Consider the following 25,662-nt stretch of genomic DNA (forward strand, 5'->3'; position numbering starts at 1 on the left):
TACACTTTCATTTGAGAGTATTTAGAATACAGTTCCGTTCCAGATATGAAGGGAAAACATCCCAGTATCAGTCATTACATTTAGCTTCTTATTGCACATTATGAAGAAAGAGCTTTTATTGTTGACCTGTTTTTCCTCCTGAAATAAAATAAAGATTTAAAACGCCTTAAGCACAAGAGTCACATGACGCTGTATCTGCTCCTGAGTATTTGAGCTCTTCGTTTTTGTAATTATACGCCATTTTTATACACAAATATAATGACGATCAATGTGAAAGTATTGTAAAAGTATGGAAAGTATTCAGAATACAGTACTCTGATTAGACAAAGCTATGGAATACGTTACAAAATACATTTAAGGTAAGTATTCAGTATTCAGCAACTAAAAACAATTTCAAAGTATTACTATTTATACACAAAATAGTAAATTAGTGCAAATACATGAGTTTGACAAGCCTGACTTTATATCAGGTCTAATCTTATCCTAAAGTGGTTGTGATGATAATAGTGACTTTACACATATTCAATCACTACATTACTATATTTATACTTCAGTATAAGTGCGGCTCCGGCCACGACCGACCACTCAGTCTCTCACACGACAGACTGTGTGTGTTTCATACGTGATGGAGGTGACGTGTCTTGCCCAAGGGACATGACAGTCTTAGCCAAAAGGAGCCGGGATTATCGGACCTTCCAGTTCTGAGGCTACTCTCACTCTCTGAGTCACTGAGCTGCCCTGGGGCAGACTGCCTGAAACATGGCAGCCACTTTGGCCTCTTTGGTAGTGTCTTGCTCAAGGACACAACCCTGATATGTCAGAGTGCATGTTTTTTTACTTTAATAATACCTTTAATAATACTTAACCCAATAACAACATTCTGTATCAAAATAAATCGTTATGTTTTAATAATTGGAAAGAGAAACAGACTTTTTAACAGCAGTCGGCAACTGATGTCACACTCTTTCAATTTCCAGTCACACCTAAAAAATATGCTTATATAATATATAATATATAATATAATATATAATAATATAATATATAATACGCTCTACTTTTGGATGCACTCCCTGCTGGAGTCATCACGCTGATACAAGTGCATATTTGCATTTACAAACATCTGTTTCTCTCCCCAATGCACTTAATTCTCAAATAGGAAAAATATGTTTTACACATCACGAAAATTTAATAAGAATATTTGTGCTTTATTCCAGACAGAGCTTTTATCTACTCCCCAGGTTGTGTCATATTGGACCCAGTTTGTAGGTAATATTTCATGGGAAAATATACGGACACTTCCCAACACTTTCTGATGATAAACAAAGTAAAAGAGGTTTCGTACAAAATCATCCATAAATATTCTCCAGTTAATTCTTTTATGACTAAATTCAAAAGGGACATTGATGTGAACTGAGATCATCCAGAGACATGTTCTTTACCCAAGACATTCTGGAAGAACTTCTGCAGTTTTATAACATCACATCTACACAAGGACTTTCCATTGAAATGGGAAAACGTTATTTTTTGTTTCTTCAGAAGCAAAAGAGTGAAGACGATTTTGTCATTAATTCACTGATCCTTTTGTCCAAATGTTATATTCACAAATGTAAATATTCTAAGCAGAAACACAACTTTACACATTTTTTTAGTGATACTTTCTCATATATCAAGATTTTGGAAGGTTCTGAAAACAAAAAGGCTCTAAAAACTATCAGCATTTGCTCAAAATACAATATATTTGAAACTGAATAATTGTATTGTACAATTCTGTTGCCCCCTGGCATACTCTGTACTCTGTATATTCATATACTTTTCAATTTTAAAAAAACAATAAAGCAAATAAAACAAATGTAATGTCGCAAAAGCAAGTGTTGAATGAAGAAAATATAACATTTTCACAATAATGGAGTTAGAAGGATCGTGAAATGACAGATGAGTCGCAGAATGTGGTGCGACTCATCTGTCGCACCACATTCTTTACAGGAACATGCAGAGCTGTGACAAAGGTACAGGTGATGCACATGCAGAGCTGTGACAAAGGTACAGGTGATGCACATCAGAGCTGAGTTCTTTGTCCCCTAATAGCCGCACAGGTAATAACAGCAGCACAGGTAACCACGTACAAAGCGTCACCTGTTCTGATGCCAAACATCCGTGATGTCGCGCGCGGAGCCCCAGCCTACCTGCAGTGGAAGAGTCGCCTCGGTCTGTCTCTCACTCAGGGCCTGATGCTCATCCTGTGGCCGGGCTCCGTGCGCTGCAGCGGGGCTGATCAGCTGTGTCCTCTCCGCTGAAGGCTGCACAATGTTCGGCCTGGGCTAGCAGCTAATACCCGCTGCTGAGGCCCCTCTCCAGCAGCGCGCGCCGCTCTGACGCACTCTCACGCGACATGCCGCAAACAGCGAAAGCGAGAAGAATGTGCGCGGTTTTCTAGAAGCCTCTACGATGGCATAACGGGCTCTGTCTGTCACCCCCAGCTCAGCATCACCGCCGCTCGGCCAACTCCACACGCGCGCACTGACGAGACGTAACCACGTGCGTAAAAGACGTCAGCTGCTGGATGAACGTGTGTGCAGTGTGTTGTCTGGACCACGGGGTGAGTCTGCTCTCAGTGGGGCCCCAGTGTCTGTGGCTGCTCTGGACCACGGGGTGAGTCTGCTCCCCGTGGGGCCCCAGTGTCTGTGGCTGCACGTGATGATACATGATCTAAGAGAGAGGAAGGAGAAGGACATAATAATCACTTTGGAGCAAGAACAGGTATTTGTTCAGGGAGAGAGAAGAAAAAAACATTGTTCTTGTCTGTCAGCTCAAGTTCAACATTTGGAACTTTTGGTTTTGCTTTACTCCACACAGCCTTTGATCGCCTGCATTGTACGGACCACATCAGCTTTGAAACATCTGTAACATCTGGAGTAACTTTACAGGAGCGGCCACTGTGTTTCCAGACTGAGGCCTGTTCTTACCTGAGCTTAGACGAGTTGATCCGTACCTGTCTGGTCTTTGTGCTTCACCCCGTCTGGAGCTGCAGGAACATGCTTGGAGAGGCCAAATGCTAACAACATCTTTGGTCGTTTTGCGTGACTGAGGGCACACACAAAGACCAGACAGGTACGTATCAACTCGTCTAAGCTCAGCGGAGTGAGAGGATCTGAGGCAGTTCGAGACCTGATCTCTGAAGAGCACCTGCGCCTGGACCTGCTGATGCACTCACTTTTCTCTGTTTTTCTAACACAGTATTTTTATAATGTTAGTAGAATAATGTAGTAATTACATAATCGCTCAATAACTCGGCAACAGGGAATTACCCTTTGCTCTCTTGTTATGGCTCAGTTCAGGTGTGCTATTTTCCAATAGCCCAGTAGTCTATGTTTAAAAAAAATCTTACTTTTTTTTGTTTAATCCTTAAACAAAAAAAGGATTAAACAAATTATCATTGTGTCAAGAGGCAAACATGTAATGTCCTGTATGAGGTCACATGGTCTCAGGAGAGGCTTCTTTATGTAACAATACAGGTGCTCGTCATATAATTAGAATATCATGAAAAAGTGCATTTACTTCTGTTATTCCATTTAAACTGTGAAACTAATATATGATATAGACTCATTACATGCAGAGTGAGATATGTGGCCTTTATTTGTTATCATTTATTATTATGGCTCAGCTTGTAAAAACCCCAAGTTAAAAGTCTCAGAAAATTATAACAAACAAAGGCTGTACATTTGTCACTTTTCATGTAATGAGTCTAAGTCACAGTTGCACATTTGAAGTTGAATTACAGAAATGCACTTTTTCAGATATTCTAATTATATGACGAGCACCTGTATTGACACATATGAATGCCAAAGCCTCTCCTGAGACCCTGTGACCTCATACAGGACATTGTCCATCTTTGAGCTGTTGGCCACATGTGGGGACACTGCCCACGCCATCTTGTGGTGATATCATAACATTACACCAATGTCAGTGGCGGGAATATCAGCAAAATCCTCCTACACCAGTTCTCCAAAGAAAAATGATCCAGGAAAAAAATCTATCCCAATGATATGAATAAAAGACATTTATTTATGTCCAGCACTGTCTCGATCGTCATGTGGGGATTAAAGTTTCACATATTTTAGTACTTGTATCCGCGAGGACATCAGTGAAGGTGAAGCACTGGGACGATATAACGTTATTTATTCGACCATGAGGTTAAACCTGGGACTGTTTAGACGGTTCACAGTTTTCGTCGTCGTCGTCTTCTTCGTCGTTTACAGCTGTAAATAGTTATTGTGGCACATTTGCAGAGTCATGTTGTGTAGTTGTAAATCTTATACTAAATTACTAAGTGGTATATTATATATTATATTGTCATAGAAATAAACGATATAGCTCGTGTGCTAGATAGCTCGCCTGTTTAGCCCCGCCTCTATGAGCCGTCTGTCTTAGATGTAGAGTTTACTTTATTTTTTGTATATTTTTTATCTTTTTCACGATCCGATACTGATATTCGATATCGGAACCGACACTGGAAAAAACCCGATATTGGGTATCGGCTACAAATATCCGATACTGAACCGATACCAGTTTTGTCTCTCATCGCCTGAAAAACACAACTTTTACAACTAAATCTAAGTGAATATGGGCTGCAGATCATTCTGAACCTGGAGAATTAAACTCTTAACCTTAACTACTTATATTAAGCTGAAATTTTGAATTTTGACTAATTAGGACCTTCTGGCCCTTAACAGCACATGATATTTCATAAGGTTCTGACAGACCCACTGTCCTCACAGGACGACATCATTTTCTGCAAAAACAACATCACATGTTAGTTATTAGACTTATTAGGTCTTACTGATCCCAAAGAGCAAGAACAATTATAAAACGCACCAGACAAACTCTTGAGTCTCAGGAGGTTAAATATTGACGTTTTGATAAAGTAACTTGCAGAAATCTCTCATCGCTCAGTCACAAAGTACAGAATCTGAGAGTTCTTCCTTTCACCACAAGAGGGCGCTGATACACCACCCAAGAGAAGAACCTTCAATCATGGACAACAGACCCAGCATTTATTCATCAAATCTTTATCCACATTTCAGTTCATGGAGATATATTAACATTTATTGTGCTTGTACAGCATGTAAACAGTCACAAAAGCACAATAGTGGTACAGCCAATCACACGATAAAAACAGCACGAAAGACGATGCCAGCAAAGTCATGACGGGGCTGAAATGAGGGAAATAACACTGATTTTGTTCAGAATATTGAAAATGAGGCATGCATTTGATTCTAACAGCACAACTCCGTCTACAGTTGCAACATGACAAAAGTAAAACAAGAAAAAGGCATCAAGTGCTTTGACAAATCCTAACATTGTACAAACATTGTGTTACTAATGTGGCGACAGAGGAAGAGACCAGCCGTTCCCCCACCACAAAAAATCACCAAACGTTCAGTCAGATGTTGAAATGTTGTAGTGGCTGGATGTGCACTTGTCCATGGAGTTCAAGTCAACAAAAACAAATGTGTTTCACTATGGAAACACTGAACCTTTTCTGATAATCTGATCTTTTAAATGTTAAAGTGCATATGACAGGTTTTCATACTTATCCAATGATTAAATATTACTGAAGTGTGGTGAGTTAATGCCTTTCTTTGGTGTGGATTCGACCATGTTGTTTTGCCACTATAGAGCAGAGGTGCCAAACATGCGTCCCATTTAATGTTTATGAAGTGTTAAACCACCGCCTTCGATACGTTTGGAGAATAAGCACCATTGACTCTCCCCAACACCCCTGCGTCGGGATCGGGTATTGTTGGGCTGGATATTTTGGGGCCGATCTAAACTCTGTCTCACTTCCTGTGCCCAAAGATCAGTAATAAACATCACCCAAAACTAACCCTATGTTAAAACCTAACCCTACGTAAACAAATAAGGAAAATACTAAATATTAAGGAAGGGCTAAGATCTCGTGCAAGATTTTTCGGCCCCCGAGTAGAAGAATATTGTGGATTTTTCCTTTTATTTTACTGCGTTGATCCATTGTACTCATTGTAGACGGCTTAAAGGTACTTAAAGGAATAGTTACCACCAATGTTTACATATGGGTTTGCACTTTGAATTGATTTTCATTACAGTTAAAGGAAAACTTACCCTCAAATCCACTTTTTGTGCTGATAAACTGTATAAATGAGTGTCCAACAGTGCTGTCTACATATCCTGGTCATCATTTTTGCAATTTAGTCCAAATAAGTAAATGGATTAACTTTCTGCCTAAAAACGTCAGTGGCTTTTCTACAGGCGGTCTGTACTGCATTTGCTTTTTGAATGTTGTTTACCTGTGAGGTCAATCAAAGACTAGGTTATTCCATCAATTGATCTCTGCACTGGCTTCCTGTCACTCAGAGAATAGACTTTAAAACAGCTCTGCTTGTTACAAGTCTTTTCATGGTTTAGCCCCAAAGTTCATCTCTGACATGTTACAGCCGTATGAACCATCTCGGGCCCTGAGGACTTCAGGGAGGGGCCTCCTGGTGGTTCCCAGAGTCAGGACTAAACACGGTGAGGCTGCGTTTCAGTTTCATGAAGCTAAAATCTGGAACAGTCTTCACGAGGATGTGAGACAGGCCTCAACTCTGACAATGTTCAAATCCAGGCTGAAACAGTTATTTTTACCGATGCATATGACTGAAAGTATTTTATCTGCACTCTCGCCTTTTACTGTAATTGATACATTTTATGTTGATGTTTTTATTGATTTTCTACTTGTTTTCTTGTATTTATGCAACTGTGAAGCACTTTGAATTGCCTTGTGTATGAATTGTGCTCTACAAATGCTTCACCTCTTTCTTTGGGCACATAGTGTTGCTGAACCTGGACCTGCAGCAACTCCAGGTCAGAACTGTTTGTTAAAACCAGGTGACGACCTTTTGATTGTGTCAGGCAGAGGATATTGTGATGAAATATATATCTGTAGTGTGTCATATGCACTTTAACCCTCCTGTAGTCTGAGCATCACAGCCGTGTAGCCTTTGGACAAGTGCAAAACCCCATCAGGATCCTCCACAAACCGAGTCTGAAACAGAAGTCCATCCGCTTCGTCCGGGCTCTGGGACTACCTGAAGGAATGCCGGAAGTGCACGCTCCTCCGCTTGAGCTTCTCCGGGTTGTGTGAGGCCATGTGGGAAAACTCTCGGACGATATCGATGTATGTGGCGTCTCCTGCGGCGAAAACAACAACACACATCGTTTACATGAGCGTGCAAATATAAGCGGCTCGTGAATGATCAGGCAAAACATCAGTGGGGCATCGTGAAGCCGCCTCTTCAACTTGGCAAATTCTGTGCTTTTATGCCGCCTGGTGCCCATGGGAACGCCTGGATTTAGCCGCACAACAAAAGCATTTGAACTCCTTTGTGCGGCAGGAGAGCTCCCAGGCTTACGGCTAATTAAAAAAGAGACCCCACATTCCGGGATTCTGAGCTGACAACAAAGGTGGCAGAGTAGCCAAAAACTTTACTCAAGAGAGATGTTTCAAGTTAAAATGAGCTAATTAATGCTTTCGTTGTGCCTCCTCCCAGCAAATCAGGTGAACATTGATTTGGCAGATTTTTAGTCACTTTCACTTGAACCGAACAGTTTGGACCTATTTACTGATGTGCTTTGAGAGACAATTAAACTGGTAAACTCTTGAAAAACAAATGAATATATATACAGTATATATATACATATATACATATATATATATATACAGTATATATATACTAATGACTGGTTTAAGTCCCTGTGCATATTGTAATTATTTGTTTGCACTTAAAGGGACAGGAAAGGGAACACAAAACAAACTAAGCAACTTCAGGCCAACATTTTAAATAAGAATTTGTTCATAATGTTTTGTCTAATACAAAAAAGGAAATAAGTTCAATAAAAAGATGTCAAAAGGGAGAGAAACACAGTTACTGTAGGATTGTGTAAAACAGCAGCTGCAGCTCCGCTTTCTCGAGTGTGGACATATGTTGCCAACAGAGCTGACAACATGTGTAAATGTTAACACTTTTTCAGGCTATAAATGCTTATTTTAAAACAAACCTGTTCCCATAATGTCCTGTACTTGGTGTTTATGCAAGAGTGAAATGAATGAAGTATGTGTTGATTTTAATGCTGTTTTGGGGAAATGTATTATTCTGCATTAATATTTTTATGACTTTGTCTGTTGACATCAGTCTGCACAGGGACGACAGGTGGAAATTAGCACAAGTGCTACAACCTGGCCCAGCATCTCTCCTTATTGAGGTTAATGTATATTGTACACTGTCCCTGTTCAAATACATAAATAAACTAAACTAAAATCATTTAGAGAATCTTTGACTGTGGACTGTCCAGATTTTCTGTTAAGATTTCAGTCCAGATTTTTTTTGTATATGTTTCCACCAAAAAGTCTACATTTGCAGTTTGTGAGGCTTTTTCACAAGAGCTTGTTCTGATTCTGTTTTTGGAGTGAATACACTGGTCACTGTGGTTAACATTCTTCTTTTTCCCACTCTCTTCTAAGCCTGAGGCCATTTTACTCTTTCACTGTCTGTGATTGAGAACATGCTTCTCTACGGTCCTCATGGTGGGGAGCTGACATGGCTGTAATACCTCCCCCTGGTGGCCATGGGCGACTCCAGGAGACTCTCGGGAGCATTGATTCTAATTCAAATGTGAGAAAAATGTAAATAAATGTACAGAATGAATATTCAGCCCAAAAATGTATTAATGAACAATAAGTCAATATAGTATCGTGACCGCGCAGTAAAGTGAAGATTACTGTGCGGATTTCGAACTACTCCTGGTATTATTACGCCTTACAATATAGTCCCCCCTTTTATCCGCTTAGAAAATCCACATTGTTTAATTGTGTGTAATTATACTTTGTAGTGGAACACTTCACGTAACCATATTTAAATAGGGGAAACGTGGAAGAGCTTGGTAGCTTCTATCTTGACCTGTTTTGGAGCTATAGAGGAGAGAGGGAGAGGCTAAATGCTAACGCCGTCTGCGCTGTGTTTACGTGACTGAAGATCAGACAGGTCCTAAAGAACTCGTCACAGCTCAGGTAAGAACATATCTCAGTGTGGAAAAACGCCGGCCTGTTCCTTTAAGGTTTATTAAGGTAAACACGTTACTTAGTGCGGCTTTAAATCTAAAATCTAAAATGTGCAAAAGGTAAAACAAAACAGTTTGTCCTAAGCTGTAAATGTATTGAGCTGCACATTTGATATTGAGCTCATCACTGCCTCAGTCAGGGCAGGTTGTATTTTGAGTTCATATAAGTTTGTGTTTTTATGTTTTGGGTCCGAATAAATATTCATTCATTCATTTAAATGAAGGCAGTTTATGCTTTTGTGCATTTGTTTTCATTTAGTAGAAACTTAAGCCACATGGATCATTTGCTGCTGTCGCTTTAAGAAACAGCTGCTGAAATAAAATAAGACTAAAGGGAAATGTTTGGATCATTTGGATTTATTTTTCTCCTTAAATGTCTTTGTTTGGACACTATGTTGTTGTTGGACACTAGGGGGCGACATGCACTTTTGTTTGGCCTGCACTCCAACAATAACTTTAAAGAAGAAGAAAAACAGCTGTCGGTCACTTCCCTTTCCCCTGTTTAAGGACGGACGGATTGGAAAATAGCTTTAGTTCAATAACTGCATAGATCGAACAGTCGACCCGTGAAAGGTTCAGGATTAGTTGCTCGGGTTAGAGCTTAGAGGCGACAATTTAAAGGTTTCAGACGCAGCCGAAAGTCTAAAAGTCCACGGTCGCCAAATCTATCCCTCGGGTCGAGTCGCGAGTCCCTGCCCGTCGAAGTCAAGTCCTGAGTTCCTTGAAAACACCGTCTCTGCTTCTATGAGATCCCTCTCGCCTCCAAACCGTCTCCAAAAACACACTCGCATATTCAACGGCGTCATTCATATTCTAGCACAATGAATTCCTAATGGCGCGCTGCAAAAACCATGTCCTTGATTCATCATTAGTGCATGAAGAAGGAAGTGAGAAAGGAGGAATAAAAGAGAGAGAACAAGAAGCACAGGAGAAGTTCAGCTCAGGCTTACGTTGAATTTATTTTGAGAAAGACACAGAGGAGATATCGAAACAAAGCATAGAACATGTTAGTTTGCACAGACAAGATTTGTTTTACAAGAAAATTGAACAGTCACAGAAAAGAGGAAGTTAGGAGCGAGCAGATACGAGTGTTAAAAGCTTATATACACCTGTTGTCTCCCTCATATATAACACAGCCGTTTGGTCCTTGGACATCTCTCATAAAGCTTATTCAGACACATCTGTTTGGGAAATACCTCATTCTACATTAAGAAAACATTATTTTTAGAGCGAATATGATCAAAGCTATGGCCAAAACCCGTTATGTTTGTTGTGAGCAGCTTGTAATGTCGACAGATTAGCAATTATAGACTATATACAGCTTCATTTAGCTTCATTTAATTTGGTTATTAAAGGCACTATACCTAATTTATTTTATTGTAATGGTTTGTCCTCCTTTAGTATATTGTAAACTAAAGCATTTGTACACATTTTATGAACTTGGAAGGTTCTTTTTCCTCGCATTTCTGTTTAAAGCAGAACTAAGTAACTCTTGCCCCTAGAGGCCATAAGCGCCACTGCAGGTGTTGTAGCATGTTGTGGTTTTTTACTCATTAATTGTCCGTGAGAGTAAATCCTACGCTGACAGAAAAGACAAAGCGACAGAGGGAGATTGTTCATCCAATTACACAATAGAGATCAATTTTCTCACTCAAACTTGGCTGTAAACACTGTTTAAGTGGTGCTAGCCCGCAGTTAGCTTTGCCCGTTAGACATGATTTAGTCCAATTTAGACACTGGCTCAGACCTCGTACTTGGCTTTGTGCTACTTGGAAGGTCAAATATGAGGAACTCAAAAGTCTGAGAATCACTGCACTAGACAAAGCGATATGAACAAAAGTTTAAAAGGGAGCTGCCCTGTCGCTACTACACAGCGAGCCCACTGTGGTGTCCAAACTCTTATGTGGATTAGCTCCATTGGTTTACTATAATGAAATACTCCACTAATCCCAGAATACTTCATTGCCCAGAATGTCCCATAGATGAATGAAGTACTTACAGATGCTTAGTGTCGTGCACTGTAGCCATTACAGTGTCACTATCGTCCTCATCGGTTCAGTCAAAGTCTACTGATAACAGTGTTCTAAATGTTAGCAAAATATACTGATCTTGGACGAAACAAGTCTGAAATAACAGCAGAAATGTAATAATCGTCCACAGTCAGACCCAGTTTATCATTCAACATGTGATCTTTGGATGCAGGCCATGTTTAAAGTGTTTTGTGAAACTTCTATTTGTTCTTTGGTTTGGATTTATTTCCAACAGTCTTGGTCTTCTTTGGAAAACGTGTTCCTGTTATATATAGATATTGTTATTCATGGGTCCCTGCTTACTTTACTGTCATGTCAAGATATTCCTATATAGATACAGACGGCATCGCACAGAAGGGGGCGTGGCTTCGCCGAGGGGGAAAATAGAATCTTCTGGGAAGCACAGGTTTTCTTATTTATCACATACAAATAAAGTCAAGTCTAAATCGGGTCCATGTGGATGTTTATTCACAGCAGATTGTTCAGTAGAAGCGAAAAAACGGCAGTCGTAGCTAGCGCTAGCATTAGCAAGATGCTAACATGTAGCATCAAGTTAGCATTCTCCATTATTTATGTATTTATGGGCTGTTGAACTACTACTCCTCTCCAATTCTGCATTTGTTAAAGTAGATTTTGAATAATTAAAGAAAGTTTAGATTTTTCTCCAAATTGTTTTCGGTCGATTCCAGAGATGCCGTCTGTGTCTATGGGTCCAAACACTAGAGAAGGGCTATTACTGATGTTTTATCCATATCCTACTTTTATCTATGAAGATTTGAACGTCCTTATATGAATTCCGCTCTACAAATAAACTGCTCGTCGTATTCATCCCTCATATAAAGCTCTTGCGACACAAATGCATAATTGATATAACTCTCTATATACTGAATGCATAATGGAGTTGGTTTGGCAGCAGACACTGTTTGGAGCTGCCGTAGAGTCATTGTCATCTCGCTCTCCTGATCTGGTGTCCTCTGGAAGACAGACTGCATTTCACTGCGTGCACTCCGGTTTGCATCAGTTCACACAGCGAGCCAGCACATTATTCATCACACGAACAACAGTCACAGGCGGGTAGAGCTACGACACTCGCTCACGTTTACCCCAGTCACAACAAGGTGGATTTATCGCGCCGTAGTTTTGTGAAAATCAGTGTTTCTTTTGTGGTGTCGCTTTACTTCACAGCACAGGAACACGACGGTAACAGGATGGAAATAGCTCTGAAGTAGAGAATAACAAAAGATATCCCTCGTTTTTAACCTCGCTGATCACTGACAACGGAAATAAAACCGATTCTGATTCTGATATTGCTGCTCGAGCCCCGACAAGAACCAGGAAATACGATCCTCCAGTTCTCAGGTCTCTGCATTGGCCTCCAGTCGCTCAGAACTTAAAAGCAGCCCTGCTACTGTTTTCAATGTTGTTTTCAGCTGTTTCTTATTTAAAGCATTTTTCCCAACCTATTACCAAACTATTTATGTGCTGTGACTTAAAGGACAACTGTTTTTGCTCAGAAAACACATTATTTTGCCCATCTGATTACACAAAACCCAAAGTGCATATGACACATTAGACACAATTATATTCAAGATTTTCTGTAGTTTGACCATTTTTCTGTGATATTTATTATTTCACTTGTTTATTGGACACTGACAGGAAGGGGGCGTGGCTTCGCCGAGGGGAAAATAGAATCTTTTGGGAAACACAATTTTTCTGTTTTTAGCCATTTTCTGGTGGAATATGAACTTATTTATGACACATAGTGAGTGTAAATCAGGCCCATATGGATATTCTCTCACAGCAGATTGTTCAGTTGAAGTGAAAAAACGGCAAACGTAGCTGGCGCTAGCTAGCCGTTTTAGCATGATGCTAGCATGAAGCACCATGCTAAGGGGAAAACAATTTGAGAAAGATCTAAATCTTCTCTGATTATTCAAAAACTACTTGCTAAATATACAAAGATACAAAGGCACACTGCAAAAAGTGAATATCGAGCATTGGCTTAAATGACTTGAATTGAGGAAATGTTTCTTGTTTTGAGCGGTTTTCTCTCATTTAGACACTTTTCCTGATCGGACCGAGTTTGCTTTGCTTGTTTGAGGACATTTCAGACCGATTCTAGGGTAAATCTCGCTTGAAATAAGACAGTAAAACTGCCAATGAGACAAGACCAGATTCTTTCCCCATTGGCAAAGAAAATGACCTGAAATAAGAACGAAATGTATCGAAACGAGTCAGAAACATCTCAGAACAAGTGAAATAATCCAGGACAAACGCCCAACAACTTCTTAACCAGTCAAAACAACTAAAATGTGGATTATTGTGCTCAAATTGAGATGTTTATACTGATCTAGTTACATACTTTTTGCAGTGCATGTTGAGAAGCAAAGTGGTTCAACAGCCCATAAATACATAAATAACGGAGATGCTAACATGATGGTACATGTTACGCCAACTCAGACTGCTGTGAAAAAATATCCATATGGACCCGATTTAGACTTACTTTGTGTCATAAATAAGTTTATATTTCGCCAGAAAATGGCTAAAAAGAGAGAAAAATGGTGCTTCCCAACAGATTCTGTTTCCCCCTCAGCGAGGCCACGCCCCTTCTATGACACAATGCCGTCTGCATCTATATCTATGTCACTTCCTGTCAGTGGCTTAAAAAGTCACATTACTTTTCTGCCTAACATTAAAATGATAATGAGTTACTCTTGTTATCATCTAAATAAGCATTAAAGCCAGGCATATGCACTTTAGGTCACACAGTAAAAGTGTTTTGGATAAATAGTTTTCAGTTCCTTGTGTACCATTTCAGACTTCTCTACCCACATCTGCCAAACAGTCAAAGATATTCACACGGACGGGATTAGAAAACAGGAAAGACGCATGCACTGTACACCACAATAAAACCGACCCGTTCGAGATACAGACGTTTACCCGACATGTACAAACCATTTAGTATTTATTTACAATCAGTGCATGTCACAAGAGTGCGATTTATCAAAAAGTCCCTTCTGGGTTTCTCTATAAACAGTTCCTGTCGTACTGTTCTCGTAGTAAGAGTGCAGTTTGTGAGTGTGATCGCTGAGAAAAGTGAAATCCCAACAAACAAAACAAAAAAGCTTTAAAAAAATACCATCTGCATCCAACGCAATACAAAAAAATACAGATTATGGTCTTTCTGTACTTGAGGAATCATTGCACTATTGCTCCTGCCGTTTTATCCGTAAATAAAACAGAAAACTACACGTGAAACTAATGGTACTCGGGGTTTTCGAACTACTGCTATAGTAAAAGTGCATTGTTAGCTTTAGCGCGTTAGCCTCACGAGCTAAAGTCTTCTCTACAGTGGGATTTCACAGGCCCATTAAAAAGACTCTTTTGTGTGTTTTGAATTGCAATGACGACTAAATAATTCACTATTTCAATAAACTCGACGAAAATGGATGATCTTCTGTTTCCGGCCGTGATTTTTGTTGCTGTGTTTGTTGTAAAATGGCTTCGTGACATCAATACTTTGAATTGTGGTCCTGAGAGGTTTGCTGGCTGTGGACTCTGGGCTTATTGCTGGGGTTTCAGGTGACAACATTTTATAAAACTCCTGCAACGTTTCACTGAGTTGAGGGCGTGGGGGGAAAGTCACACTGCGGAACATTCCGGGTTAGATCCTGCTATGGCCAGTGTTCATATGCCGTCATAGTTTTAGTCAAAGTCATCTTTTTTGCTGATTAAAAGGCAAAAACTAAATTAAAAAGTTGTTTATGAGACAAAAACTATGACTAAAATGTGACTAAACAGAATGATTTGAAGTCAAAAATCATCAAAACATTCACTGATGGTTTGAAAGAGTCACATTATCATTTAAATCTGTTTTTTTTTACCCAGTGAGCTTCTTTTACGCAAGAAACACGTCAGAAAGCAACACATTTCTTGACACTTGAGGCACTGATGATCTTTTACAGAAAATGACTTGAGTTCTGTTTTTATGTTATTTTACTGTTGAGATCCAAATATTGTGTTCAGCATCTTCAGAACAAAAGATACATCAGGACATAAAATGATTAAATTCACTGCCAAAGGATCAGCTCTGAGAAGCTCCATGAAGAAGAGGACCTTGATTAAATATAACTTGACTGAATTACTCTTGGATTTAGTCGACTTAACTCCCACCTGAACCAAGCACATTTTCTCCAGTTTGGAATTACCCAAATCTAAAAGCTTCTTGAAAAAAGTGTGAAAATAGAGGCAAAAATGGGACAAAACAAGGATGAAAATGCGACAAAAGAGCGACAATAAAGTGATAATAAAAAGCTTTGAAGCCGTGATGAAAATGTCGGTCAAATCAATTCATATTTTCAATAAATGTAATTTATTCTTTAGCTCAGAGGAAGAAGGTCCTGCTGTACAAATGAGAAGAGCAGAGCCCAACTACGGACTTTTGTTTTATTTGCTCAATCCAAATACAGCATAAACAATTTGGATGTTAAATAATCTTTGCACAGTGACTTTGTTTATGTTGATGCACATTCATTAAACGCAATAAATATGCATATTTTAAATATATTTACAGTTCGCAGTTATTTTGTTTTAAATGAGGGGGCGGGATCGAATTGTAAATCGAGTCTTTTATAAAAAATAAAAAAAATCTGATAAAAATAAAAATCGCCCAGCTCTACCAAAATGTGACAAAAAAGTGACCAAAAAAGCGACAAAAGAGCCACGGAAATTGAGGAAAGAGCAACAGAAAAAAGGCAAAACGCAAAAACCAAGGCAATGGAAAAAAACAAAAAATGTAAAAAGTGATAACGCGCCAACAACGCATGTAAAAAGATCAGTTTAGATGACTTTTGTAGGTCTTAGCTTTCAAATGAGGCGTTACACTGGCCTGTAGGAAGCAACCTTTTAGACTTGGGTAAAGCAGATACGAAGATCAGATCAATTTTTATCAACTAAATCTCGACTAAAACTAAAGTACATTTTTGTTAAAAGACGAAGACTGAAACTAAATCAACACTGGCCCATCACAGCGGATAAAAACACGATACATAAACCAACATCCTCATGTTTGGACATGTGGTCAAAGCAAAATGGCTGAATCTCCATGGAAACAAGCTGGTGAAGTCCCGCCCCCAGTAAGTTTGGTTTGAGGAGAAAGACGCATGTTTCTTGAGGTATTTTTAACAGATGAAAACATTCACAATGAGAAAAGGGTTTGGATATAACTGGGTGAAATGTTACGCAGTGTGGCTTTAATACTTTTGTCGAGGATATAAACGACTCTTTCAGTTTAAATCTCTCCCTCATGTTAAACTAAAGCGTGCAGGATGTTTTGAAGTCGTCTGAAACCCCGCCCACACGCTGTATGAGTTTGAAGGCCTGTGAGGCAGTGGTGTCAGTAGTGGCGCCCCCTGCAGTGTGGCTGCTGTCCTAGCACTCGGCTATGTGGATGCAGATGAACTCCTGAATGCACTTCCTGTACTGCTGCTCTGTGGGGCTGCTGAGGGAGTAGTGACCTGGCTGCCCGAGAGGCCCGTCCGACTCGCGCATCTCCTCGTTCATCCGCGACAGCCGCAGCCTGGACGGAGAGAGAAACAGAAACATTAAAGCCTGGGGAGGGAAGCGAGCGCTGAAGGTCACGAGCTCCTCACAGTGTGACGATGTCGGCGTTGGCCTGATGCACCGCGATGCTCAGAGGGTCCTGACCATCCGCATCCTCCTCGTTCTGAGTCGCTCCCCTCTTCAGGAAGAGACACACCTGCCTGGGGGTCACAAACGGGAAACAGTGCAATAAGTAATAACAGAGGCCAGGACTTTTTTAAATTGATCACGATGAATTCATTGCGTAAGGTTTAGTGCAATTAAAAATAATCAGCGAAATTAACCCCACTTTGACTTTTTCAGTTTCCTTTTTCCTACAAGACGTTTGTTTAGGGACGAACACTGCGTGAAGCCAAGAACATCATCTGAATCTAAAAGCCTCTGGACCGCCTCATTTGAAAGCTAAGACCTACAAAGATTTTTCCTTGAGTTATTGCAATATTTTTGACGATTTTTTACGTCACCACAGCAGCATTACGGATCCATCAGCCACACCTCGGTCATGTTCTGGATCCTAAACTCTGCTGACTTCAGTGGTTTGTTTGGGAGGATAAAGCTCTGAAGGAGAGTCCTTCTGCCTCCACTATCGCTGAGTTTACGTTGTTTGTGGCCAGAGCGTCAGCGTCGCTTCGGCCTCTCGGACCATGAGGCACCGGCGGCTCCTCATCGCTGCTTCTGGGACTTTATTTGTCGACTTTTGAAACTAAATTGTGCGCAAATAATTGGGTCGTTGAACATTCATTTTTAAGACCAGTTTACCCTGGATTTAAGACCAAAGAGGCCGAATGTTAGACTTTCTAAGACCCCACGGACACCCTGTTGTAAAGACGTGTCAGACATTCGCCCAAGTCTAAGTTGTGCCACATTGGGGGCTCGCACTCACCCCGTGTGCCCCAGATATGTCGCGTGGTGCAGTGGACCTCTTCCTCGCGAGTCTTTTTGGTCGACGTCAGCTGCGTTTTGTAACAAGAACTCACAGGCGATCAGCGAACCCTGAAACAGAACATGTACAGTTCTTTCACGTGCACTTGTAACGGTGTAGTTTGAACTGGTCTGGAGTTCGTAGCGTCGCCTCACCCCGATCACGGCCTGTATGAGCGGAGTCTTGCCCTCCTCTTCTTCGTTGATCAGATTGACGTCCGCTCCGTGCGCCAGCGCCTCGGCCATGAAGGGCAGGTTTCGGGCTCTGGAGGCTTTGTACAGCAGGGCCCCGGGGTGCAGCGACGTCAGCTCCTCCGCGTCCGAGCTCTCCGCCTCCCCGCTCGAGTCCTCGGACACCTCGCACTCTGCAGGCCGCCACAGGGACAACATAAGGGCATGCGCTATGTCAATGTGACCCTAAATATAAAAAGGCTAATGCACAAACGTATCACGTAAAAGAAAAAGCCAGATTCCGGACCTTCCTCCGTGACGCTGTCGACCACGGACCCGAACACCAGGATGTCCGTGCTGCCGTCTGTGCTGCCTCCGAGTCCGCTGTCCGAGCTGAGGCCTGCGGGACCAGAGGACGCCACAGGGACATATTAGCACAACGGCCTCTGAGATATTCATTTAACCACAGAGAAACATGGATTTATGTGAGATGAAGTCACGTGCTGCTTACTTCGAGGCCCAGAGCCAGTGTCGAAGTAGGAGAAGAGCGAATCCAGCTCGTCGGGACAAAACAGAGATTCTCTTCTGAACTTCGCTACTGCGGAGACAGGAAAAACAAAGATTTAAAGGTCCTATATCAGAGCTTTTGGCCATGTTGTTTTGCTATTTCCTTATCAAAAACACCCCCAGAGTGGTTTTTGGCTTCATTCACGCAGACTTGTGACACAAATAAAGAGTGCGACGTCCGCCTTACGGCCTGATTTTAATGAATAAAACAGTTTTTTCATTATTTACCAAACGATAATGTCATGGAGAAAAGCGCGAGAGGTTCAGGACTTTATTCAACCTTCCTAAGAAGAACTCGCCAGAAATTGGGATTTCTTTCCGGGATTCGGCGACTATCAGCTACTATCGTGATGGATGTTTGTGAACCTTCACCAGAACCAAAGTGGATTAACTTTTATAACCAACGCGAGTCCCATAACGTAAACACCCGATGGAGCAGCAGGACAGAGCAGTGAGTCAATCAAAAGTCAGCTCCTAATAACTGCTTTGTGAAGTAACTTCACTTATTACTGTGATATTTATATTTCTTTTACTGCTAATAACTAGTGATGTGCCGATCGTGTCGAGGCTTCGAAGCGTGTGCTGAGTAATCTAGAGGGGTGTTTATTGAAGCGCGTATCGATGCGTGTGTTGATCACGTGTGTTGATCACGTGTGTTGATCACGTGTGTTGATCGCGTGTGTTGATCGCGTGTGTTGATCACGTGTGTTGATCACGTGTGCTGATCACGTGTGTGGTGACGTTCGAAGCCTCGGGAAGTGGCCGTACCACGTGACTGATTCAGGAAATGATTCGCGGGTTTGGAGCGCGATTCAAAACAAAAGAGACAGTGAAATGAAATGAAATGAAATGGATTCCCCCTCACATTTTGTGTATTTGGGTTAGACATAAACAAAGTAACACAAGCACATTTACATCACAACTCTTTCAGCCCCACCATTTATTTATTTTGTTATACATTCTCACGGACATGTCCCTTTTTAAATCCTGATTAAAGACTAATATTTTCAAACTTGCTTTTAATACGTAGAGCACACTGATTTGTGTCCAGGTTGCAATCATTTGGTGTTTTTTTCTTTTTATTGTTTTTATCTTTCTGTGAAGCACTTTGGTCCTGGTGTTGTTGTAAAGTGCTATAAATAAACTGTTACTGATTGATTGATACATTTCTTGTCCACATGATGGCGTAGTGGAGCAAAGCACCTTGATGCTTCGAACCGTGTGTGATGCAATTGGCTGTGAGGCTTCAATGCTTCATGGTGCTTCATCTTGCCATCACTACTAATAACGCATGTGCGGATTAGCTCGGAGAGAGGGGGCGGAGTTAACTGACTCGAAGCATCGTGCCTTCCGGGTTTGCAAAATACCCCCTGAAAATACTTATATTTCTCTCAAACAATAGTTCTCCATAGTGGTCGAGGTACAGTAGATCATATAAATGCCTACACTGTACCTTGGGAAGGCTACAATAGCAGATACAGATCCTTTAAGGCATGAAATGACACTTAGTTTGAGTTGGTTTGTAGTTTTCAGTTCTCGATCAAACATAGAACAAAGTGTCAGGTGTATAACTTTAGATTTAATTCCAGTTTTAATCCATTTTATTGCTTTTGAATGATATTGAAGGCCTCACTTTGGAACACTTCAGTCCTTGTAATGCTTCATAATGCCTGGCGGACACCATGGTACCGACCCGTACCTGCGGACAGCGTGGAGGGGGACGTGCTGCCGGGCTCCTGGAGGTATCTGCGCCGCGCTTTGGGGACAGAGGTGGCGCTGTTGTGGCGTCTGCACTTCTTGATGCTCCACCGTCGCTCCGCTCGCCTCTCCCCGTTCACCAGCACGAGGTCCGAGGCGCCCAGACGCTTCAGGAAACACTTCTCCACGTACTTGGCCTTGATCCACGCCTCCTTCTCCTGCCTGCAAACAAACAGCCCAGGAAAGATCATTATGTGAAGGCCTGATGGTAATTTGCAATGTTTTTATATTAAATGTACTTGAAGATGTAAGATAAGAAAAGATAATCCTTTATGGATCTGCATTCGGCTCACACGATCTCAAAATCTCAAGACAGTTAAAGAGGATAGGAGCGGCAGGAATATAAACAATGAGGAAAAAAGAAAAATACATACAATACGATTAGAATAGACCATGAAAAATAGATATCAGGGTCAGCATTGGCAGTGTATCAAACAGTGTATCAAACATATGAAACATATGAAATGACAGTCATTTCATTTAATTGTTTAGTTACTTTATAATGATTGTTTAAGAACATACGGCTGGAGCTGGGGCGATTTTTCCCCCAAAATTTTTTTTGAGAAAAAATCTGATTTTTTCAAATTAAAAAACTCGATTTACGATTCAATTCAATTTTTTCCCCCGATTTAAAACAAAATAACTGAACTGTAAATATATTTTTGAATATATTTACATTTGGTGTATTTAGTTAAAGTGCATCAACATAAACAAAGTTGCAAAAGCCTTTCTCTCACTGAAAAGTCAATGTGGAACAAAGATTGTTAAACATCCAAATTATTTATACTGTATTTGGATTGAGCAAATAAAACAACAACAAATCCGGGCTCTGTTCTTCTCAGCACATTTGTACAGCAGGACCTTCTTCTAATCTAATCTAAAAATAATAATAATAACTCTAAAAATGTCCTCCATGTCCTCATGTGTAGAATGAGCTCAGACCTGTTCACCACACCTGCCTCCATGCAAGAGCTTCATATAGAAGGTGCAGTTACACACATGACCTGAGGTGGCAGTAGTAAGTAAAAAATGGCCAACTTGCATCTAGTCCCTTTAAATGTGTGAATAAACAAGTTTGGCAGTAAAACAGTTTTTGGCTTCACGCCGTGTTTGTCCCTAAACAGCGTCTGCAGGAAAAAAGGAAACTGAAAAAGTGCAGCTAAAGTTAAGTGTGATTAATATTGATTAATATTTAATGCACGAAACCTTTTTATTAATTAATTGCAATTAATCCCGGCTCTAAATATTTTACAAGTGGTATTTGGGTCGCGGCTCGTCCTCCCAGGCTGATCCTGACGCCAAACGAGAAGTTAAGAGTTACCGTAAATGCTCTAATATATTATTTACTCAGGGGCATCAGGACCAGGCCTTTATTGGAACCAGGCCACAATTAGAGACAGGCCTTAATTTCTATTTGAAAACGGACGACCAGGAAAATGAAGAAATCTAGATTTGTGTCCATTTGCACCTAAAATATTAGGTTCATTTATTAATGAACATTTCAAACCCTCTCCCAGCGGCTGGAACATTGACGCCTTTTATTTTGTCGGGACAACAGGAAGTGTTTCGTTGCTGTTAGCGGAGCTTTGACATCAGTGTCACTGCAGGTTTCTGTTTCTGGATTATTTGTTGTTATCTTGTGTAAAAGGCGAGTTTAGACGGAGCGTTTGTGTTTGTGATCGATCATGAGACTGACCCGAGAGAAGACGAGACGCTCGCGCTGATGGGAGGAGTTATTTTGAGGCGTGGGACTGACCTGCACACGGAGCAGCTGGACGTGCTTTGAAGACGCGATGGAGACTTTATTAAAACCCTTTATTAAAGCCCTGTTTCCAAATATGGTCACAGGAGGTTTGAAAAGTGGCTAAATCTGTGTCAAAGTTACGCTGGGATCAGCTCCTCCGCAGCGTCGCCCTCGGCCCGGGTTCAGTTTGTTACTTCCTGCACGTGAGTTTTCATTTACACCAGTATGAGACAAACTCCTAACATGGGGAATATTTCTACTGCTATAGTTTGTAATAAAAGCCCCGGCCTGTTTTAGAGACCGGCTTTAATTTGCCTCCGCCAGCCGCGAACCCGGCCCCTGTCGGAGACCCGGCCCCTAATGGAATACAGGCCAGTATTTACGGTAATTAACACAAGAGGAACAAACATTTCACCTTTTTCTCCCGGCTTCTTGTCAAACTGAGTAATCATATGTGATAAATGCCTCCCTGGGCCTGACCTGACAGAGTTCACACCTTCTCTGTAACTTAATAATGCATTAAGTACAGTACATGTGGTATATTAGCAGAGTGATTTATTCATGGATCACCTGGAGCTGGAGGGCAGTGGTTTCTTCAGTCCCTTCTCTTGGCACGCGCCTTCGTAAATGTGGTTGATGACGCTGTTTCCCAGTTCACACATTAGCTGTTAGACACAAATGGATTGACTCACATATGGAGCTCATCGATTATACATTAAAAACACTTCTCGTCAGGAACAGACTGTACCTTCAATAATTCAGGTTCCCACGAGTCCAGCGTGAGCGAGCGCACCTTGGAACAGTGGACCCCTAAGCTCCTGCAAGACACAAAGGTTTCCAATATTAACATTTCTTCCTCCAGTGTGTTACGGGGAGGATTTTCATTTATGCCAGAGTAAAGTGTCTCGTTCTTTCTCTCCGATGCTTTTGTCTCCTTTACCACAAAAACATCAATATTACCGTACACTGCTGAATCCAATGGCAAATCAACTTGAAAATACATTTTCTATTCAATAAAGATCACAGACTTTGACACGTCAGGCTCAACGGGAAGAAAAAATATGAATCAATCATTATTTGTGTTGCAGTAACCAGGTCTTTTACACTGGCTGTAAAATTTTAACCATTTTGCATTTTAAACACCTTATATTTGAGCAGCATCAGCTTAGTGGTTGTATAAGTGAGTGAGCAACATTGGTTTTAATGACTTAGTTTCTGTGGCATCAAAAGTAAAATAAAATCGTTAATAGCAATATTTTCCTGCCCCAATACATATCTCGAACTCCAAATGTGGTTGTTGTGACAGGCTTACTGAGGTGCTGGTCTTTGCTAAATATGTAGCTGATTGCTTTGATTATTATTATTATAATAATAGTCTTAAATGGCCCATGAAGTTACCGTTTCCCAAATAAATCTTTGCCGAAACATCTAATCAGTGCAATAACTGAACATGTTGTTGTGAATATAAGAATATAAGAGACCAATGTGGCCCAAAACCTAAAAATATAATAAAATGAGTTTTGCCTGTAAAAATAATAATAATAATGGCGGCACGGTAGCGCAGCGGTTAGCGCTCTCGCTTCACAGCTAGAAGGTCCGGGTTCGATTCCCACCAGGACGGGGCCGTTCTGTGTGGAGTTTGCATGTTCTCCCCGTGTCTGCGTAGGTTTCCTCCGGGTACTCCGGTTTCCCCTACCACTAAAAACATGTACAATAGGTGAATCCTCCAGCCAGGTGATTCTGACCATCAGCCTGGCTCCACATCATGGAGACGGGTCCCCGGGCGCGGCACGGCCGTCGACCACTGCTCCTTACGGGGTCGACCCCTGCTCCTGACGGGGTTGCCCCAGCGGCATCGAAGGATGGGTTAAATGCAGTGGACACATTTCCCTACGGGGACAATAAAGTAAACAAACAAACAAACATAATAATGATAATAATAATGCATTTTATTTCTTAGGCTTTCTAGACACTCCAGGTCGCCTCAAGTGGAGGAGTTCAAGTATCTCAGGTCTTGTTCTCAGTGAGGGACGGATGGAGCGTGAGATGGACAGACGGATCGGTGCGGCGTCAGCAGTGATGCGGTCGCTGTATCGGTCTGTCGGCCCCGCCCTCACCTATGGTCATGTGATCCTCACCTATGGTCATGTGATCCTCACCTATGGTCATGTGATCCTCACCTATGGTCATGTGATCCTCACCTATGGTCATGTGATCCTCACCTATGGTCATGTGATCCTCACCTATGGTCATGTGATCCTCACCTATGGTCATGTGATCCTCACCTATGGTCATGTGATCCTCACCTATGGTCATGTGACCCTCACCTATGGTCATGTGATCCTCACCTATGGTCATGTGATCCTCACCTATGGTCATGTGATCCTCACCTATGGTCATGTGATCCTCACCTATGGTCATGTGATCCTCACCTATGGTCATGAGATTTGGGTCATGACCGAAAGGACGAGATCGCGAATACAAGCGGCCGAAATGAGTTTCCTTCGCAGGGTGGCTGGGGGTGAGGAGCTCAGTTACCCGGGAGGAGCTCGGAGTAGAGTCGCTGCTCCTTCACGTCGAAAGGAGCAGCTGAGGTGGCTCGGGCATCTGTTCCGGATACCTCCTGGTCGCTTCCCGCGGGAGGTGTTCCAGGCATGTCCTAGTGGGACAAGGCCTCGTGGACCCAGGACACGGTGGTGGGACTATGTCTCCGAGCTGGCCCGGTGTGGCCTCGGGGTCAGAACAGCTGGAGGAGGTGTGGCCTCGGGGTCAGAACAGCTGGAGGAGGTGTGGCCTCGGGGTCAGAACAGCTGGAGGAGGTGTGGCCTCGGGGTCAGAACAGCTGGAGGAGGTGTGGCCTCGGGGTCAGAACAGCTGGAGGAGGTGTGGCCTCGGGGTCAGAACAGCTGGAGGAGGTGTGGCCTCGGGGTCAGAACAGCTGGAGGAGGTGTGGCCTCGGGGTCAGAACAGCTGGAGGAGGTGTGGCCTCGGGGTCAGAACAGCTGGAGGAGGTGTGGCCTCGGGGTCAGAACAGCTGGAGGAGGTGTGGCCTCGGGGTCAGAACAGCTGGAGGAGGTGTGGCCTCGGGGTCAGAACAGCTGGAGGAGGTGTGTGTGGATCGGGAAGTTTGGGCATCTCTGCTGAGACTGCTGCCCCCGCGACCCGGCCCCGGATAAAGCGGAAGAAAATGGATGGATGGATGGATTAAAAACAGTTCAAATACAAGCCTGTAGTGTCTCGTTCTTAACTGTAGGGACAAAGTTGAAACGCCGCGGCCAAAGGATCAGATGAAGAAGGAGACGCCGCGGCCAAAGGATCAGATGAAGGAGACGCCGTGGCCAAAGTCATGCAAATCCTCCACGTTCCTCGTTTTGTAGCGGCTCCGTTTCCGTGCCAACCGTGTCTCATTAGCGGAGAACTGATCCTCTGTTTGTCTCGTTCAACCGGGCCCTTTATTTTAAACAGCGGCTAAAGATCCCACAAGGCGGCGCCGCATGAATATTCAGCAGCTCGACGGCCCCGGTGTTTGGCGTTACATGAGCCGCGCTAATTAGTTATAGCAACTTCTAAATAAAAATGCACCTCATGGGAATCTGCTTTACCCCCGGGAGCGGGAAAACTAACCTGATGATGCAATGTGTGATGTAACCAGCAAATGCTAATGGGAAGCTAACTATAGACACGGGTCAAAGGCAAGTTCATTATCTATGAGAGTTTGTGTAGTTTTGACTAGTCTGG

At 42.0% G+C, this 25,662-nt stretch overlaps 1 protein-coding gene across 1 annotated transcript in view; it reads right to left on the reverse strand.

Annotated features, from left to right (window-relative positions):
* Window positions 1–6,951: 6,951 nt before the first annotated feature.
* Window positions 6,952–25,662, reverse strand: part of LOC306964746 (arf-GAP with coiled-coil, ANK repeat and PH domain-containing protein 3-like) — a 167,175-nt gene continuing 148,464 nt past the window's right edge. Inside the window, exons 16-25 of the mRNA XM_079558866.1 lie at window positions 22,673–22,742; window positions 22,495–22,589; window positions 20,122–20,342; window positions 18,367–18,453; window positions 18,163–18,255; window positions 17,841–18,049; window positions 17,647–17,756; window positions 16,814–16,924; window positions 16,679–16,740; window positions 6,952–7,206 (exon numbers count right to left, since the gene is read on the reverse strand). Of these exons, the coding sequence (XP_079414992.1) occupies window positions 7,100–7,206; window positions 16,679–16,740; window positions 16,814–16,924; window positions 17,647–17,756; window positions 17,841–18,049; window positions 18,163–18,255; window positions 18,367–18,453; window positions 20,122–20,342; window positions 22,495–22,589; window positions 22,673–22,742 (1,165 nt within the window). The 3' untranslated portion in view covers window positions 6,952–7,099. The remainder of the gene's footprint in view (window positions 7,207–16,678; window positions 16,741–16,813; window positions 16,925–17,646; window positions 17,757–17,840; window positions 18,050–18,162; window positions 18,256–18,366; window positions 18,454–20,121; window positions 20,343–22,494; window positions 22,590–22,672; window positions 22,743–25,662) is intronic.

The sequence above is a fragment of the Gobius niger genome (genome assembly GCF_951799975.1).
Source record: "Gobius niger genome assembly, chromosome: 6".
Taxonomy (NCBI): Eukaryota; Metazoa; Chordata; class Actinopteri; order Gobiiformes; family Gobiidae; genus Gobius; species Gobius niger.